At 32.9% G+C, this 17321-nt stretch overlaps 3 protein-coding genes across 10 annotated transcripts; all 3 read right to left on the bottom strand.

Annotated features, from left to right (window-relative positions):
* Window positions 1-691: 691 nt before the first annotated feature.
* LOC141525152 (uncharacterized) lies at window positions 692-3906 on the bottom strand. Of its 3 annotated transcripts, none has more exons than XM_074239512.1 (4): window positions 3455-3905; window positions 3054-3291; window positions 2397-2477; window positions 692-2322 (listed from the first exon to the last, which is right to left on the bottom strand). In XM_074239512.1, the coding sequence occupies exons 2-4, from the start codon at window positions 3289-3291 to the stop codon at window positions 1145-1147; spliced, it is 1497 nt and encodes a 498-aa protein (XP_074095613.1). In that variant the 5' UTR covers window positions 3455-3905; the 3' UTR covers window positions 692-1144. The 3 variants fall into 3 exon arrangements, with proteins under 3 accessions (XP_074095613.1, XP_074095612.1, XP_074095611.1); XM_074239511.1 differs by having other exon boundaries at window positions 3515-3905; XM_074239510.1 differs by having other exon boundaries at window positions 3054-3906.
* Window positions 3907-5475: 1569 nt separating this feature from the next.
* LOC141525153 (uncharacterized) lies at window positions 5476-11472 on the bottom strand. 6 transcript variants are annotated; one of them, XM_074239516.1, is made up of 8 exons: window positions 11320-11472; window positions 10450-11263; window positions 10196-10258; window positions 9102-10123; window positions 8931-9020; window positions 8745-8864; window positions 8600-8677; window positions 5476-6912 (listed from the first exon to the last, which is right to left on the bottom strand). In XM_074239516.1, the coding sequence occupies exons 4-8, from the start codon at window positions 9332-9334 to the stop codon at window positions 6822-6824; spliced, it is 612 nt and encodes a 203-aa protein (XP_074095617.1). In that variant the 5' UTR covers window positions 9335-10123; window positions 10196-10258; window positions 10450-11263; window positions 11320-11472; the 3' UTR covers window positions 5476-6821. The 6 variants fall into 6 exon arrangements, 5 of the variants coding, with proteins under 5 accessions (XP_074095617.1, XP_074095615.1, XP_074095616.1 ...); XM_074239514.1 differs by having other exon boundaries at window positions 10196-11263; XM_074239515.1 differs by having other exon boundaries at window positions 9102-10258.
* Window positions 11473-13873: 2401 nt separating this feature from the next.
* Window positions 13874-17014, bottom strand: LOC141525222 (NF-kappa-B inhibitor cactus-like). Its single transcript, XM_074239614.1, has one exon. It carries the CDS (start codon window positions 16999-17001, stop codon window positions 16534-16536), a length of 468 nt encoding a protein of 155 aa, XP_074095715.1. The 5' UTR covers window positions 17002-17014; the 3' UTR covers window positions 13874-16533.
* Between the last annotated feature and the right edge of the window lie 307 nt (window positions 17015-17321).

Below are 17321 nucleotides of genomic sequence, written 5' to 3'. Positions count from 1 at the left end.
GATCAGCATAGTAATTATCCCTCTGTAAAAGTGGTAACAATTTCGAATGTATTTTTTTCCTTTGTTTTAAAATCAATCTCATATGGTCTATTATTATTTGCGTCGTTACAATTATGACTTTTATACAAAATCCTGTCAACTTTCGCTTATTTTCGCTTACTTAGATTTTAGTCATAGTGTTATTTAGTTAATTATAAGCCAGAATGATTAAATATAAAAATCGATGTAGTGAATTGTGGTTCTCAGAGATGTTTTGCAGATGCCAGTATTGGCCTCCACACTGATAGAAAATTTATGTTGACTCAAGAGATATTTTCTTGATCTAAGAATTTATTTTGGAAGAGAAATGATTATTTTGCTTTAAGAATTTCTTGTCTTGATTTAGATTTTCTTGGCTTAAGAGCTATATTATCTTCAATCGATACATTTAGTTTTTCAACCAAAATAACATTATCGTTTAAAAAACTTAAAATAATTCATCAAAGTAGATTTCAAAAACTAAATAGTCTTTAATTGTTATACCGAAAAAAAATTATTTCTTGGAAATAAGTAAATTAATGACTCAAAAAAAAAGCCATTCTTAACACAAGTCGGTAACATCTTGAATCAATGTTATCGCCTATCTTGAACCAAGAGACAAAAATTCTTGAAAGAAATATATCTATATCTAGTTTCAAGAGTTCAAATTTTGAAGAATAAAAGTTTCTTGAATCAAGATTGTTTTTCAATCAGTGCACCTAGCATTACACACCGTGCTATTTCGTCTAGCGAAAGGTAACTTTTTATCCACAATCTGGCTGAACTGCTATTTTCATTGGTAGGTGGGAAAGTAAAGACGGAAAATTAGACTTATTGTATCATTATACGTATATTTTCATAACAATAATAAGAACATAGAATGTCGTATCGAATTGTGGAGTTTAGTAATAAGTATTTTACAAAACTATTAATTTAATGTAGAACTTGAAATATCTTCAATATCATGGCAAAAATTTGATAGTAGAGTCTTAAAAGATCATACTTTTTAAATATTGAAGAAAAAAAATCGATTTCGAGAAAATTCGAGACTATACCAGAATCTACTAATACTTCAATCAGCTTATTAATTAAATGAACACACCAGGAATATTTCCACACAGCCTAATTACTTTTCAATAATATTTTGATGTTTGCCTCTCATTTCTTGCATTTTATTACGAATAGTGTTCAAAATCAGCTGCGAATCAAATTCAACCCAATTTTGTTCAGCCGCATGTTTTTTAACATATTCCAATAAAACAGTTCTTGCATGTTCATCTAAACCAGGCCTTACACTTGTTCCCTCCAAGTTAAATGCATTGGCTTTTTTTCCAGTTAAAGAACATATACTTAATGCGTTCTCGGTAAAAATTCCCAGTAACAACGATCGTGCAAGGATTTTGCTGTCTTTCGACGTTATTTTAATGTTGCTTAGTTGAATGGCGTCTATGTACACCCGTGAATTTGGTATGAGTTCAACGACACCTTTTTCCTTTTTCCGATGCTTTAGGGTCCATCTTGAGTTATTCGGATCGTACTCTGGTGGTAAAGTAAACTTGCGCGCTTGGCCACGGATCTTATTTAGTGGATTATTATTTTTAACTTCTGTACCGTCGCTGTTATGTTTCTTCTTTTTTGATCCGGTTTCTTTATCTGAATTATTTTCATTTATATTTACTTTCATCATGATATTTTCTAATTCTTTGATTGCAGACTCTAGATCACTAATATCAGGGCCTTCACTGACTTCATCCGTAAGCTCAATAAACTGTTTTATGATCTTACAATTTTCCCCAAACGCAAGATGCATTTTCTCTAACATTAATATGTTTTTTTCATACTTACTATGAAGTTGTTCCAATGTTTCTTTGAAATTATTACCAAAGACTGATCGTAGAGCTAATATAATTTGCCATTTCTTCATAAACAATAAAAGGTTATTTGCGGGTGGTTTATTTTCTGGGTTGTTGTTAGTTTTATCGCTCTCTTCAACACAATGGCTAGTTTTTGGAAGATTCTCTTTTGCGGTTTGGTCTGGCAAACTAACAGTATTATTGCCTGATAAAGATATTCTGAGTGACTGTCTTGTCAAATATCTTCTGCCTTGGGGGGGAGAATCAACAGTTCCAACTTTACTTTTCTTTCGGCCTATTCTTACTTCGGCATTAGTCAAGTCTAGTTGCTTTGGTATTTCTTTACTCACTGGTTCTGCATCACTATTTAGAGTTGAAGTTGTACAGAGTTTGTTTGTCTCTGAGCTCGATTGTGATTCGAGTACTTTCTTGTCCGATGTTGATGGTACATCTGGAATGCAATTTTTAACTATTAGCGACCTAATCGAAAGAAATACTTTTAAATGTCAACAGAATAATACGTACCTTCAATTTTCGTGCTGCTCTGCTCTTGATCCAATATTTTATTCAGTATCTTGATGTAGTTGTTTGCATCTTTATAGGACTCTATAAAAAAGAAAAGATCCGTTGTAAACTGGCGTTATATCGTAAGTATATATATATATATATATATATATATATATATATATATATATATATATATATATATATATATATATATATATATATATATATATATATATATATATATATACTAGAATTTGAATTTGCGCGCGCAAATTTGAATTTGAATTTTTGCACGCAAATTTGAATTTGAATTTTCGCGCATAAATTTGAATTTAAATTTGCGCGCCTGAGTTTAGAGTTTGCATATATTTTCATGCTTATGATATATTTGACCAATCACGTTACAAATAGTTTACTTACATGATATATTATCATATTTTTCATCTAAATTATAAATTAAAATCGTCGAATTATCCTTTTAGACTGGTATTATTGACAGAGAAGTATCACTAGTTCAGAATTAGAATAGAGACTTAAAATCAATCGCAGCAAATAGTTTTTAGCAAACATAGCGGAGGTTAAACTGTTTACAAGATTGTATCAAATACTATCTGCTCGCTACCCAAAAAAGAGGCCCGACAGTGAACACATAAAACGATTATTATTACAACTTACTTGTACTGTATTTTACATTAGCCAAAAAAACTGTCCAGTTTTCTGAGAATTCTTGTTTCTCGACACGTTTTTTTACTTCTGATAGTTCTTCAACAGGAAATTTAACAAGAGCCGGACCATCTGATGTTTCACGTAACCTTATCCAAGAATTCGGAACGCAAACATATTTTTCAGGATCAATGTATGGAGGTTCCAGTAGCTCAATCACATGAAACTTAAACTCTTCCTGTTTACTCATCTGAAAATAAATCGTTAAATTAATTGATAAACATGCAAAACATCTGGGACAGCGTCTATACATCCACAGAAAACATTTGGTACTCAATGACGTACACTAAGTACGTTCAGAAACTGTTCTTCTTTGAATAGCCGATCGAACGTCGATGCGGCGCAATTCTTACCGTGAAACCGGTTTTGTTCGGATTAAATTATACACAGCACCAATTATTAAAATAGCTTACGTTTAGATGCCACCTTTGTGTCTGCTTTTCAAAAAAATTGAGCTGATTCCAACAATATGACTTGATAAAGTTTAGCAAACACTATCTTCACTGTTTGACCTTTTCTCAATAATATAGGAAAAAATATTCGTAACGTTGACGTTGCGAGACGTCTGTTATCACGCACGACCAGAACGCCCACTGAGTGGAACTGGAACTGTAGAACTATTATTAATGTTGATAGATGCACGAGTGTGAAAAAGATAGTTATAGATTGCGCAACTTATCTCGGTGTTATTAGTCACAGTCCGGTCGATAATTGCGTCATCAAATGTTGTTGTTCCGGTTTTATGTTAGAAGAAATTTTTGAATGTTACGAACGAATATAGTGATAGCAAAAAAGATCTATCCTATTCATCGATATTTAACTCGTCTTTTTGACCAGGCTGAGTAATCTTATTTATTTTTTTTTTTAAAGAAGATATTTTTATTAGTTATCATGAGGAGGGGATATATATAAATATATATAAATATATATATGTCTTTCAGTTGACAATTGAATTTTATTGTGTCGCATGTTTGCATATTATCATTATTGTGTTCGCAAGTTTCCGTTAATAATAGTATATTTAATCCTTATGGATTAAATGCTTTAAATCGAAAATAATGTTGTGAAGCGGGAAAGAATATAAGTTACGGTTATTATTACGTGAAGCGTTCTAAAATTTACGTAACAGGATATTTTGGTGGGAAAGGAATTCGGAGAGGATCTTCTTAATGTGAGTGTATAGAATATGCGAGAAAAAATTTCAGATAGCTCCGACTGGGATTCGAACCCAGAACCTTCCGACGACATATCGACTACTCTACCATTTGAGCTATCCGGTCTATACTAAATTTCTCTTTCGCTTATTCTATATACATTAAGCCACAGCGACCATCTTACGGTAAACATTTTTCAAATCGAAAATTATGCTGTGAAGAGGGAAAGAATCGGAGTTACGGTTACTATCATCAAATACGGATAAAATGTACATTGGATGCATACTACCAAAAGAATGGCTAGCTTATTCGTTCGACCAGTTGGAAGATATTATTTACGAGAGCATCAATCAATGTTTAAGATGTTACTTTACGTTAATTGGCATAATATTTACAATAAGAGGTGTAAGAACCATGATATATAATTATAAAAATCAATTTTGGTTTCGTCAAATTGATGATGCTCAGAACGAGCCTAACAGAGATTATTTCATGCTGTATTTGGATTCGGAAATAATAAACTTGTAATTGTACTTTGCTGATGATTTTACACTACTACTGAGAGCTCAGGACACTGTTATCAAGTGCTGTTGAAAATCCTACTACATTGAAATAAACTATGACGAAGCATGGAACTAAGTTGAGGATAAATACTAACATTTAAGCAGCTTTGTTTTCCTGTTTGAATATTTGCGTTATAGTTGCTGGTCATTTAAAAATAAAAAATAACAAGTCATTTGATTGATTCCAACTAGATTGGGATGAATTGGCTCAATTAGTTTTCCTTTTGGATGACCCCACTTTGATCGAGTTTTATAGAAAAATTGGAACAATAAAAAATTATTGCTTAAATATGTTATAATATAAAAATAAAACCAAAGATTTCCTTGTTTGATTCTTAGCATACTATTTCTAATTTGGACGATTGATGACTAACAAGCTCCATATTTTTTACGACACCTCGCAGACGCAGTTATTGTAATAGATCAAGAAAGACGTTCGCGTCTTCGAAATCATCTGAAACAAATTAAAAGCACGTTTTTGAGCGTCAAAATAGATGTATTACTTGCAAATTATGTAGTACAATGCTCACCGGTTTCAAATTCAATACTAGCAGGAAAAGATAGCCATCTTTCACGAGGTGGTTCCTTTTTTTGGACTGTATCTAAAAGTTTTGTTTTATTCATCAATGGGAAGGCTATCATAGCATCCTTCTTTGAACCCGCTAAAATCCACGTAGATGGTACTAGTTGATATTCTTCGGTGTACAAAAAAGGCATTTCACGGAACTTAACAACACAAAACTGTTTTGTCACATCCATGCTCTGTAAATACGAATGACTAATTTAATGTCTGAACAAACTATAACTATAGATTGTTATTTAATTATTGGTACTCATCACCATCTAAATGGATTACAAAAGCTTGAGGAAGCAGTTATGAATATAAATTACTCACATTTTTAAATTAAAAGAGGTTCATGAATGTGAATGAGGAATATTGGCCTTCCTTTTGAATCAGCTGTTTTGAGCACTATACTAAGTACTTGATTCTAGAGAAGCAGGAAAATAACTGATTTGAAAATCCTGTTACGTTAATTATATATTTAAACAGCCAATGAAGAAAATAGAGCGATGTTTGTCCGCGATATAATTGCTGTTTGCTGATAAATTGTCTACGTAGATCAATCTCAATAATAAAACATATGTCAAAAGTCATCTACTGTTTAGGTGACTTGGTAGACTATGTTACAAAATAAATTGCGATAAACAAATGCCTAATTATACATTAATGTTGTTGGAAACTCAAGTCGCTTGATTGGGTACTAACGATAAACTGATATAATGTAAACTTAAGAGATATAATTTGGTATGAATAGAATATTTTGTAGCGATAGAATATTTTGTCGCCTATCGACAAACTTGGGAAAGGAATGGAGAACGGATAAAGGAAAGGAGTGACCATTCATTGAGAATTTTTAGGTCACCGCCCGAGTCGAAATCTCCAACGTTTTTCCAACGTCTCAAACGCGATTCCAACGTTTGAGACGTTGGAAACGTTGGAAAAACGTTGGAGATTTCGACTCGGGCGAAAAAATAATTCTGACAGCCCAGATCTTTTGGTTACGTGCCAAGAGTTCTTCCAGTTGAGCAATCCAAGACATTATTCGTAACTACTTTTCAGACCCAATTATACCTACCGGGTAACACTACCGTCCATCTTACGGTATAAATCTATATATCATATAGCTGAATTCGTCGCTTATCGGAAAATTTGGGAAAGGGGTGAAGAAAGGATACAGAGAAGGGGGTGGTTATGACTTTCGCACTTAAGCTATTTAAACTGTAAATATTTAATAACATCAACAAATGTTATGATTTGACTTAAAAACACTAAATGACTAAGACAATATCAATTTAACTATTAGTCGATCTTTATCTCTGAATAGAAGCAATGAAGCTCAGCAGAATATGAATATCGTGATTTTTATCACAAAGAAAACTAATAGATCTGCGTTTATCTGAAAAAGTTATTTCATTTTCAAATCTCAAGTAGATAAATTGGATTAGATTATTTTTGCCGTTGCCATGTAGACTAGAGCAGCTATCCCGAGAGCCGTTAAAAGGAGGATCAGGGTGTCGTAGCTCATGACTTGTCTGTAACAAACATCATTAAAAAAATACTAGATTATTCAAATGTAGTCACTGACAACGTCATAGATAGTTCAACACTTCGTCGGTCGCGTGCATTTTTTAACTGAATTTGGTCGCGCGGCTGGCGTCGTATCGCTGTGTCATTTAATTTAAGTGGGACAACAGCGATCCATACTCGCACTGAGTGGTGCGGCGCAGCTTTTTTTTTCTTCGTTGAAAATTCAATTTCTTAGATTATTTTTATAATATTTTTCACACAAAAATTTTCGAAATGATGTAAGGAAGGTTTGAAATTTTTTCAAAACTTTTCTTCAAAGTATTGTAGAAAAAAAAAATTAAAATGTAAAAAAAGTGAAACCAAAAGATACACACTAAAATAAAAATAGTATATTACACTATAGGGGCAGAAAGTTGAGATACTATTTTTCTTGCAACTCAGTCGAAAGTACGAAAAAAATTGCATTGAAAAAAATTGATGCCTGCCTCCGACATTTGTGACACGAGCGAAGCGAGTGCTACTAGTTGGGGGGCAGACATCGAATCCATCTATAAATAAAGGACAATATATTTTTACCATAATTACAAAAATCATTTTATAACACTCTAAGTTATTAATTTTATTGTAGTTGATTTTGTAAGTCTTTTTTAATAACAATAATTAATTTTAAATACACCACATGTATTATAATTAAAATGAAACTTATATAATTATAAATTTTTCTCTCTTATGTCATTCTTCAGTCATTAAATAATACTCACTGATCAACATTAGCATTAAGTAAATCGTAAAAAAATTTTGAGGTTATATGAGTCCGAGTTAAAAGGTTTACTAAAGTCAGCGTGAGTTGCGCAGATTGTATAGGCGGAGTCTTACGAATTGAGTATCAATGCACGAGACTAAATTTTTACTCCTGCTTGCCTAGAGGACGCTAGTATAGATTTACCAATGGGCGTGTTTGGCCGAAGTAAGTATTTACTAAATGTAGTAAGTCACTCACTATACTTACAAAATTTTCGGCCGGGACACAAAATAAGTGCTAACGCAGTAAGCATAGCTTAATATACGATGCCATATTGCTTATTGTTGATGTAAACAAAACGGACAAGAACAGACCTTGATTTACTAAATTATCGATATTATCCACTGGGTCGTTTAATATTTCTTCCAATAAAATATTTCTCATAAAATTATCCATTTGCAAATATTTACTTGAATTAAATTATATTGCTAAATTTAGTACTGTCAATTATATTCAGTATATGAGGTTATGTACGAGATATAACGCAAACCGGTGTTTTGTGTTATGTTAAGCCAGTAAGTATGTCCTGGCCGAAAAGCGCTATAGTCAGCTTGTAAGATTTTAATTTTTTTATGCTTACTGGCTTACTAAGTTTATTAAGAACTTACTTCGGCCAAGCACACCCAATGTGACACTTTCTGCCGTGCAATCGGATCAGGAACGCGTACTTTCGACCGAGGTAGTAAGAAAACTATTTTTTCAGATTCCTACTAAATGGGTCCCCTTTTATCTCTTATCCTTTCTTCTCCACCTTTTCCAAAATTTTTCGTTACATGACAAATCAACAATTAAAATGGCTATCTGCGATGCATTCCTAGTAAAAAAATTGATTAAAAACAATTTCTACTAGTTTATTATAATAGTTTGACATTGTCTTGTTCAACAGTTACCTTTGAGCCCAGCGTACCGAGTGGTCCTGCGTTTGGTGAGTATAATTGATTTCTGTATCAATGTTCAATGTTTGGACACTGAAAAAATGATAATAGTTCAGTTACGATGTTAAGCAGCTGGTACAAAAGTAAGTCAACAACTCACTTTTCCTGAATTAGTACGAAGTAATATGCTGTTCTGTTCTCACTCTGGTGCATCACGATATTGTAGTTATCCACTGAGATTCCTTCATCAGTATCGGAGATATAATTCTCTGAAGTTTTCCTACAACAATTCAAAAATTGATTATCCATAAGAAACTAAGAAATTTTAGTTGTATTAAATACTCACGATGAATCGTCGGATACCATGGAATTTGTTTCTGACAAATTATCCATTGTGGAAATTACGACATCAATAACGTATGCTCCAGTTTGGCCTCTGCAACAGAAGTTACCATCAACACTTGATAAAAATAAAAAAACTATGATTAAAGCATGGCAACGATTTAAAGTCACTTACGGGTTGGTAATTCTTTGAAAGAAGTACTTAGTTTCTTCTCCTTCTCCGTGACATACCAGAATCGTCGGTATATTCTGCACTTGTAGGACGATTACTCTATCGGAAGTCACATCATCGATCACAAGCTTAGCCAGTTTTAAAAAGAATGACTCCAATCCTTTTACCGGCCACTCATTAGGCACAAAAACTCTTTTGGACAATTGTACATATTTTCCAGTAGAGATTTCTGGCATTTTTTTTTTAAATGCGTTGATAAATAGCACTACGGAGAGAAGTGTCCAATTCACTTCGTCACAAAAGACTAACACAATACCTACATACTCTTCGTATCGTTTGACCCCAAGTCAGTATCACCAGCACTAACGATAATATGCTAATGAGTGGACATTATTCAATCTATTAAGATTGACGTACATAACTTCATTAGCGTTCAACATAAATAATTCTTGACAAAACATCCCATTAGTGATTAAAAATGATATCAGTACCGTCCGGTGTATAGTGTGATATTTCGTTGGGTGGTTGATTAACTGTCGATTAATGTTTAATTTAATGTTCAAGATAACCCTTGACAGAAGATAGGAGTAGAATTTATTCATTAATAAAATATATGTTACATTCATGGATTGCGTGATCTGAAGAACTTAGAATGTCTCATTGGAAGAATTATGGTATCCTTTAAGTGTGATCAGTCGTCACCATCACTTGTGCGCGATGAAGAATTAAAAGTGTCAGTGAGACTGGTATTCTTCTTGGAAAAAATAGTAACTAGTAGTATGTAGTAGTGTTTACAGTATGAAATTGAGAAATTAAGTCGCCAAATTGTGTGATGACTAGAATTTATTATTATTATTACAAATCATTTTTTTTTGGTTCTAAATACGTTATTAGATGTAACTTCAAAACTTTATGCTTGATTAACTGGATTTATGAGTAGTTTATTCAAATTTTCCACTGCATCATCAATGGATGAATTCTTCAAGAAATCAGCAATCTCCATATATTTGTGCAAAGATTTGATTCTACGGAAACAGAAATGGAAACACGTGAACAGAAAGGTTGATGTTATTGAAATTAGTCTTATACATACTAACATCTTTTTACAGGAGCACTTGCCTATGGAAAAGCTGCGTGGTCTAAAGGTCTCATTATTCATTCTGGAATTGTAAATGTTCATATTGTTGAAGAATATTAACGTTGTTAAAATTTAACTAAAAGCATTGATTTTTGTTAATTAGGATTTCTTCTTGCATTTTCAAGATCCTGGTCAGGGTTCTTTGATGGTTTGGAGACAATTAGAAGTAAAGACAATAAAGGTCTGTAACTGAAGGAAATGATTTATTCTTACCTTACAAATCTTGTAGCTAGTACACACTTAATCACTTCTGATGAGCGAATGAGAATCTATTGAGAAAACCAAAAATGTATTAGATAACTAATCCGATTCGTAATTGAGATTAGACTGGCTTAGAACACCTATGATTTAGAAACTAAAGCTAATGACCTGTAGGATAAAAAATGATCCAAACGAAAATAGCTTTGTTAGATTTTTTGCGTGACTTTTGCGAACAGTAATAGATCTTGCGGATAGTGTTAGAAGCCAATATTTATTAGTAGTAATGTGGGATTTTCCAAGAAATTTGCTTTGAGCTATATTAGAGTTATTTAGCATTTACCAGAAATTTTCTTATGTTACATTCATATCATGAATTAATAATCGTATAAAAATTGTAATTTTTATCTTTTAATAGGAATAATTCATCATTACTCGCAAAAAATCTGGGCGCTTAAGCGCGCAGCGTCAAGATAAAAACTGACCCTATTTTTAAAATGGTTTTTGTATAGTAAAAAATTTTTAAACAAACAATGTAAATATTATTTTCAAAATTTGTGTAAAACGTTGTCAAAATCCAAAATTTCGACTTCGAAAATTTGACTGGTCGAATTGACCCAGTTTGTTTACAAAACTATACAATTTCTATATAAATGTCTAAAATGCTACCAGGAGAGCTTTTGAAATGGAAATCTAAAGGACATTAACTATTGTAGTCCATAAATTGATCCTATTGTACAGTAGTTGTTGAAATGGTTTCAGATTAGGGTATTCAACATATTATTCTAAATAAAACTTTGTTCATCTTTTTAATTCATTATTTAAAAAGCTAATAACTTTAAAAATTCATTAACAACTAATTAACTCTTTACACATGTCTTATACATAATTGAAATGTTATTCGATAAAGTATCGTATCACAAACGTAATGTTTAATTTTTTCTCAACTGCTGTCGATATAATCTAAACAGTCACGTATTAAGACAATTACTTACAATCCTGATATTGTTTTCATTGTCAAAAAAAAAACTTGAAATATTATTTTTATTTTTCTTTTATTAGTTAAGCAGTAGGGGGATAATATATATTATATTATATTATATTATATTTATAGTTTCCCTCATTACTACTAAAAGAAATGCATATTATAGAGAAAAAATTTTTAATTTTATTTCTGTTTGATGATTCGTACTCGTGCATAATTTTTTAAATTACTAAGTATCATAGCTTTTCAAATAATGAACAAAAATCCTGAACAAAAAATCGAAAATAATGCTGTAAAGCGGGAAAGAATAGGAGTTACGGTTATTATTACGTGAAGCGTTCCAACATTCACGTAACAGAATATTTTGGTGGGAAAGGATTGAGAAAGAATTAAGGAGAGGATCTTCTTAATGTGAGTGTATAGAATATGCGAGAAAAAATTCAGATAGCTCGGACTGGGATTCGAACCCAGAACCTTCCGATGACATGTCGGCTATTCTACCATCCACTTTTATAATTTAGATGAAAAATATGAAAATATATCATGTAAGCAAACTATTCATAACGTAATTGGTCAAATATATCAAAGCATAAAAATATATGCAAATTCTAAATTCATGCGCGCGCAAATTTGAATTCTAGTACAACAGAAACTTTGTAACAGTTTTACCTGCTCAGGTTAGCCCCTAATCAATTTTATAAATAACTAAACAAAACTAACAACAATAAAAATTATCAGGGCGCCACCGGGATTATTAATCACGGTTCCTGGAACCGGTCCAGAGCTGAGAAAACCTATCTTAGGGTAGAGAGAGTGGAGGAAGGTGCTGTTGAATAATAAAATCTTAATTAACAATATATCGATATTTATTAACAATAAAAATTTAACAAACTTAACAAATTTAAGCGCTCACTCACACACTTATAATCTAACGAAGCGGAGAACAACTGCGAAATAAACGATATTTACAACGAACCTTCCAACGACGATACGATGACTAGACGGGCTTTTTTGAACGAACGGTCTCCCACACCTGCTTAAAACTAGATGGGCTTTTCTTAACGAACGGTCTCCCACACCTGCGTAAAACTAATGGGCTTTTTTGAACGAACGGTCTCCCACACCTGACCTAAAACTACCCGGGAAAAAATGATCAGACCTGACCATGCCTGTTCATGTATGATCAGGCCTGAAATTAGACCTGATCATGCCTGTTCATGTATGACCAGGCCTGAAGTTATACATGATCATGCCTGATCAGTTCTGTTCATGCCTGCTCATATCTGGAGTACTAAATACGCTCAGGCCTGATCAGGCCTGTCCATGCCTGACCAGACCTATCCATGCCTGCTCATGTCTGTTCATGTCTAAAGTGTTAAATACGTTCAGGCCTGTCCATGCCTGATCAGACCTCTCCATGCCTGATCAGACCTGTCCATGCCTGTTCATGTCTGAAGTGTTAAATACGCTCAGGCCTGTTCATACCTGTTCATGTCTATTCATGTCTGACCATGCCTGTTTATGACTGTTCCTCTCTGACTATAGTCAGAGATATGATAAAAATTTTTCTTTGACGAAAAAAATTTTTGGTCATCAAAAAAGTGCAAAATTATTTTTAACATTACGTTTATTTAAATAATTTTGTAATAAAAAATTTATTACATTTTCTATGGGATGTTATGGTCTGCTCTGCTCCTGCCTAATATGAAAATCATTACTTATTATATTATTTAAATAAATGTGATATTATAATGAGATTCGGTTACATAAATAAATTAGGACTATCAAAATATATTATAAAACCAATTTTAACATTATATTTATCATAAACTTATTCGATACTCTATGTACTTCATAGAATTGTTACATCTAATATAGCAGCACAGCAGGCGGGAAATTCAAGGCAAACGGATAACACCAGAGTTAAACAGCATTGAGCATGGTTGGTAGTTGGATGGTTGACCGCTGGTGTTACATCCTTACAATAATATGTAATTATTTTTTTTTTTATTTTATTTTATTATAGAGAATTGCGTACGACTCTATCAAGTACTACAACCATAAAATTAAGCAAAATAATTAATTAAAAATAGTAATGGGTTTTCAGACCTGACCATGTCTGATCAGGCCTGATCAGGTCAATTCATGCCTGATCAGGCATGGTCATTTTTCATGTCTGATCAGGGCTGAAGACTCATGCCTGTTCATGTCTGATCAGGTCTGATCATTTTTTCCCGGGTAAGCTTAAAATTACAAGTCCACCGGACTACCAAAACGAACTCACTTTACACACTTATAACTTAAAATTAAGTCCACAGGACTACCGCACTTAACACTATTAACACTCTCTATCACGCATAACCCGTTCAATTCTTCACACACATAACCCACACTTCGCTTAATTGATTTTACAATTTTATAAATTTTAATAAAAAAGGATTTTAATTTAATTACAATATTTTTCCAAATTATTCAATCATTAGTAATTGGTAAAAATAATAATTCCAATTCAACAATCAACTTCAATTAACCTCGAACTAATCCCTATAGAACCAGAGACTTAATGCCTTGAATTAACTTAGTCACAATATCAACCTTTACAATCACTTCAAAATTATTAACAAAAGTTTATTAATTAATTCTGACTAAATTTTTTCTGTGACAATTTTGACTCAGATAACTGATTTCTTGGACTTAATGTCCACGCCGATAATTATCAATTTCAGTAATTTTAATTTAACTACTTCACGGACTTAATTCCCAAAATTACTTAATTTCCACGTGACGATATAAATTAATTTCGATAATCTTCCACTATATATTATTTTCAATAATTAATTCTTAATAAAATATTATCAATAATTTTCTATTCGTTTTATCACTTATAAAAATTCGACACGAGTCGAAATAGTCAAATTTCAATTGCTAGAACATTCGCTAGCTGTTTTTGCTTGACCTTGGGTATTGGAATTTACTGCGACACAAAACTGACGCTTGACCAAAATTCCACGAATAAAAATTTGTCGATTTTTTTTTTTCAATGACAAAAATTAATCAATTTTACTAAGTTAATTGTTATAAAAATTACAACAATAAAATTAACGAAATTTTCGGATGTTAATTTATTAATTGATTATTTCTAGTTATTAAAATTTTCCCGCAAGGTCGATTGAGTGATCCTCGGGTATAAACCCCCATGAAAATCACTAAATCCAAAACTAGCAAATGTTTCACTATTAATCTATTAATAATCGTCGATTAAACGATCCAATTAATAAATAATTAGGAGAAGTAACTGGGCATTGGATAAACCGCGGTCCACTTCCTTCCCACAGAGCAATAATTGACACCTTGACGAACAAAACGATGATCTAACTCACTCGTTGAGGATGAAGTCCTAGTTGTAGTTGGCTTCCTTCGTCTCGTCAGTACTCTCGGGAACGGTCCTTTTTGATCTCCGTGGCACTCAGTCTGGCGGTCACACTACTTCTCCCTGTTCCACTGCACGGCTCACCTATTTTAACCCAAACTCACCCCCTCCTATTCTCCCTTTAGGCCCGAAGATCGAGACGCGCCAGTGTTATGTCGAATAATTATCGATATTCGGTGACTTATCGATTAAGGGTAATTTTACCCTGTTACAACTTACTTATCAAATTTTTTTTTTCTGACTGAAGCGAAGTTTTTATCGTTGTAAAGACTATGTCGCATATCTTCGACTTAATCACAAACTATGCTAGATGGCATTATATTCGCGTCTCTTGCAAGAACTGATTTCCTGTTTCACTATAAAAAATTGTTATTCTCTAAACAGTGTTTATAGTTGTGTTGTAGTCATTAAATGTTGGAACAGTCAACTATCAATTTAGTTTCTGGTTTCACATGATCATCTAATTTTAGTGGCATTACGCATTATTTCGGAAAGCTGCCAGTGAATCAACAAGCATGATAATAAATTTGAGAATTTATGGGTAACAACGACGAAAGTGGAATTCTTTAATCCAAAAATAATACGAATAATCACTTACGCTTTATTTTATTTAAACGCAATAACATCGACTATACTTCTTGAAATCTTGTTGAATTGAAAACTTATATAGTATAACTTAATACATACATTTACCATCATATGGTGTGAAATGTCCATCAATTTATTTGGTTAAATAGCTGTAGATTATCTTATTATCAATCTTAATTCTATCACTAGTTCCTTTCTATTATATTCTTAGTCTATCTATTAATTTTTCTTTTTAGCTTATGACAACATTTAGCTTACAAAATCTACTTTTACTTGTATATATTGGGTATACTTTTACAAGGCCGAGTAGATGGCAGCCGTCGCTCAGCGACTGTGCTGCCGTCTTTTTATGGGTACACTGTACCGATTGGACCCCAGCGCATCCATCTCACTACATTATTACCAACACACATACTACAAAATATTATCAACGTTCTCCATTATTATCATCAACGTTTTTCTTATAATCAGATCTCTGTTCATCACACTTTAAAATTTTAGCACATATCAACTCTTATAATTTAGATGAAAAATATGAAAATATATCATGTAAGCAAACTATTCGTAACGTGATTGGTCAAATATATCACAAGCATAAAAATATATGCAAATTCTAAATTCTTGCGCGAGCAAATTTAAATTCTAGTCTATATTATTCTCCATGCGGCTGTGGACCGACTTGTGCTTTCTGTACTGCATTTACCCTATTCCTTACCCCTTTCTATCAATTATTGGAATAGTGGCGATGGGGAAACCACAGAGAAAACCCATGCCAGTACAGTTCGGCTACCGGAGCGACCCCCGACGGTTGGTGTTGGAACTATTTGAACAACCGTCGGGGCTCGAATCCTCGCCTACAAACTAACAGGATAATGACTTAGTTCGCTCGGCCATCGTGCCGCTTTTTTAACATTTAGCTTACATACGAAATATCGTAAAAATTTCTCTAAAACTACTTTTTTGTGTTGCGTATACCTATACAATTGAATATTTACGCGTTACTATCTCCATCACCATTGGAAGAGATTATGATGTCTGGAAGCATATGGCTCTTGTTGGTATTCAGTCCAAAAATTGATGAATAGGTATGAGGGTTTTATGAAGTTTTCCGTTCTGCTGCGATTTCTTCCAAAATGTTCATCATCTTAGCGTTATTATACTCGTAAGCGAGATGGTATGGAGTCTGCTGAGCGTAGTTGAGAGCTTCTATATTTACTTGGGGTTGCCGGCACAGCCATTCAGCCAACTCGTAGTTCTTCGTTCTTACAGTAATATGCAGAGGCGTATCACCGTTTATGCTTTCCTTCGCATTAATATCTGCGCCCCATTCCATTAAACGCATTAATTTTTTTCTAGGATCAAGTTTGTCTTCACTTGCAACAATATGGATGCATTGTTGTCCTTGGAAGTTGTATTCTCTTACTAAGTATCTGTTTTCATCGATAATGGCGTTTTTGTACTCTAACAAGTCAATTACTCCTCCATTACGGCACAAATAGTGAAGAATATTTTCACCCTCGCGGCTGTGTTCACCAGAAAAGATAAAGTTTTTCGATGACCACATATTTCAACACAAATTTCACTCGATTGGATTCGTCCGGTGTGTAAAACGACTGCGGAATTATAAGTTAGAACATCAACTGACCAACGACTTATAGAATGGCTTTATAAATACTCTCAAATGCATTTGCATTGAAATTAGTATCTCTGACTGAAGGTCAGGATTATCTAGGTCCTTTCGCGAACCTGTTTTTGTAAGCATAAAGATAACAATATGCTATCTTACTAATTGGGTAGAGTAGAACAGATTATAGTTATCACACCTACAAGTTATGACTTTTTTCGCCAATCACATTTATTATTAAAATTACCAACATCTACTTA

Source organism: Cotesia typhae, unplaced genomic scaffold, assembly GCF_013202065.1.
Source record: "Cotesia typhae breed Kobodo isofemale line unplaced genomic scaffold, CoteBio_Ctyphae contig_26, whole genome shotgun sequence".
In the NCBI taxonomy this organism is placed as follows: domain Eukaryota; kingdom Metazoa; phylum Arthropoda; class Insecta; order Hymenoptera; family Braconidae; genus Cotesia; species Cotesia typhae.
The sequence above is the reverse complement of the archived record's forward strand: the minus strand, read 5'-3'. Positions and strand labels throughout refer to the sequence as shown.

What these genes read in the sequence shown, in the direction of transcription:
- LOC141525152 (XM_074239510.1), bottom strand. Translation starts at nt 3,354, where the DNA reads ATGTATAGACGCTGTCCCAGATGTTTTGCATGTTTATCAATTAATTTA. An exon ending in TAATGTAAAATACAGTACAA is followed by an intron (nt 2,478 to 3,053) that starts GTAAGTTGTAAT and finishes TCTTTTTTATAG; the next exon opens with AGTCCTATAAAGATGCAAAC. An exon ending in GAGCAGCACGAAAATTGAAG is followed by an intron (nt 2,323 to 2,396) that starts GTACGTATTATT and finishes ATTGCATTCCAG; the next exon opens with ATGTACCATCAACATCGGAC.
- LOC141525153 (XM_074239513.1), bottom strand. Translation starts at nt 9,334, where the DNA reads ATGCCAGAAATCTCTACTGGAAAATATGTACAATTGTCCAAAAGAGTT. An exon ending in TTTCAAAGAATTACCAACCC is followed by an intron (nt 9,021 to 9,101) that starts GTAAGTGACTTT and finishes CTTCTGTTGCAG; the next exon opens with AGGCCAAACTGGAGCATACG. An exon ending in ATGGTATCCGACGATTCATC is followed by an intron (nt 8,865 to 8,930) that starts GTGAGTATTTAA and finishes GAATTGTTGTAG; the next exon opens with GAAAACTTCAGAGAATTATA.
- LOC141525222 (XM_074239614.1), bottom strand. Translation starts at nt 17,001, where the DNA reads ATGTGGTCATCGAAAAACTTTATCTTTTCTGGTGAACACAGCCGCGAG.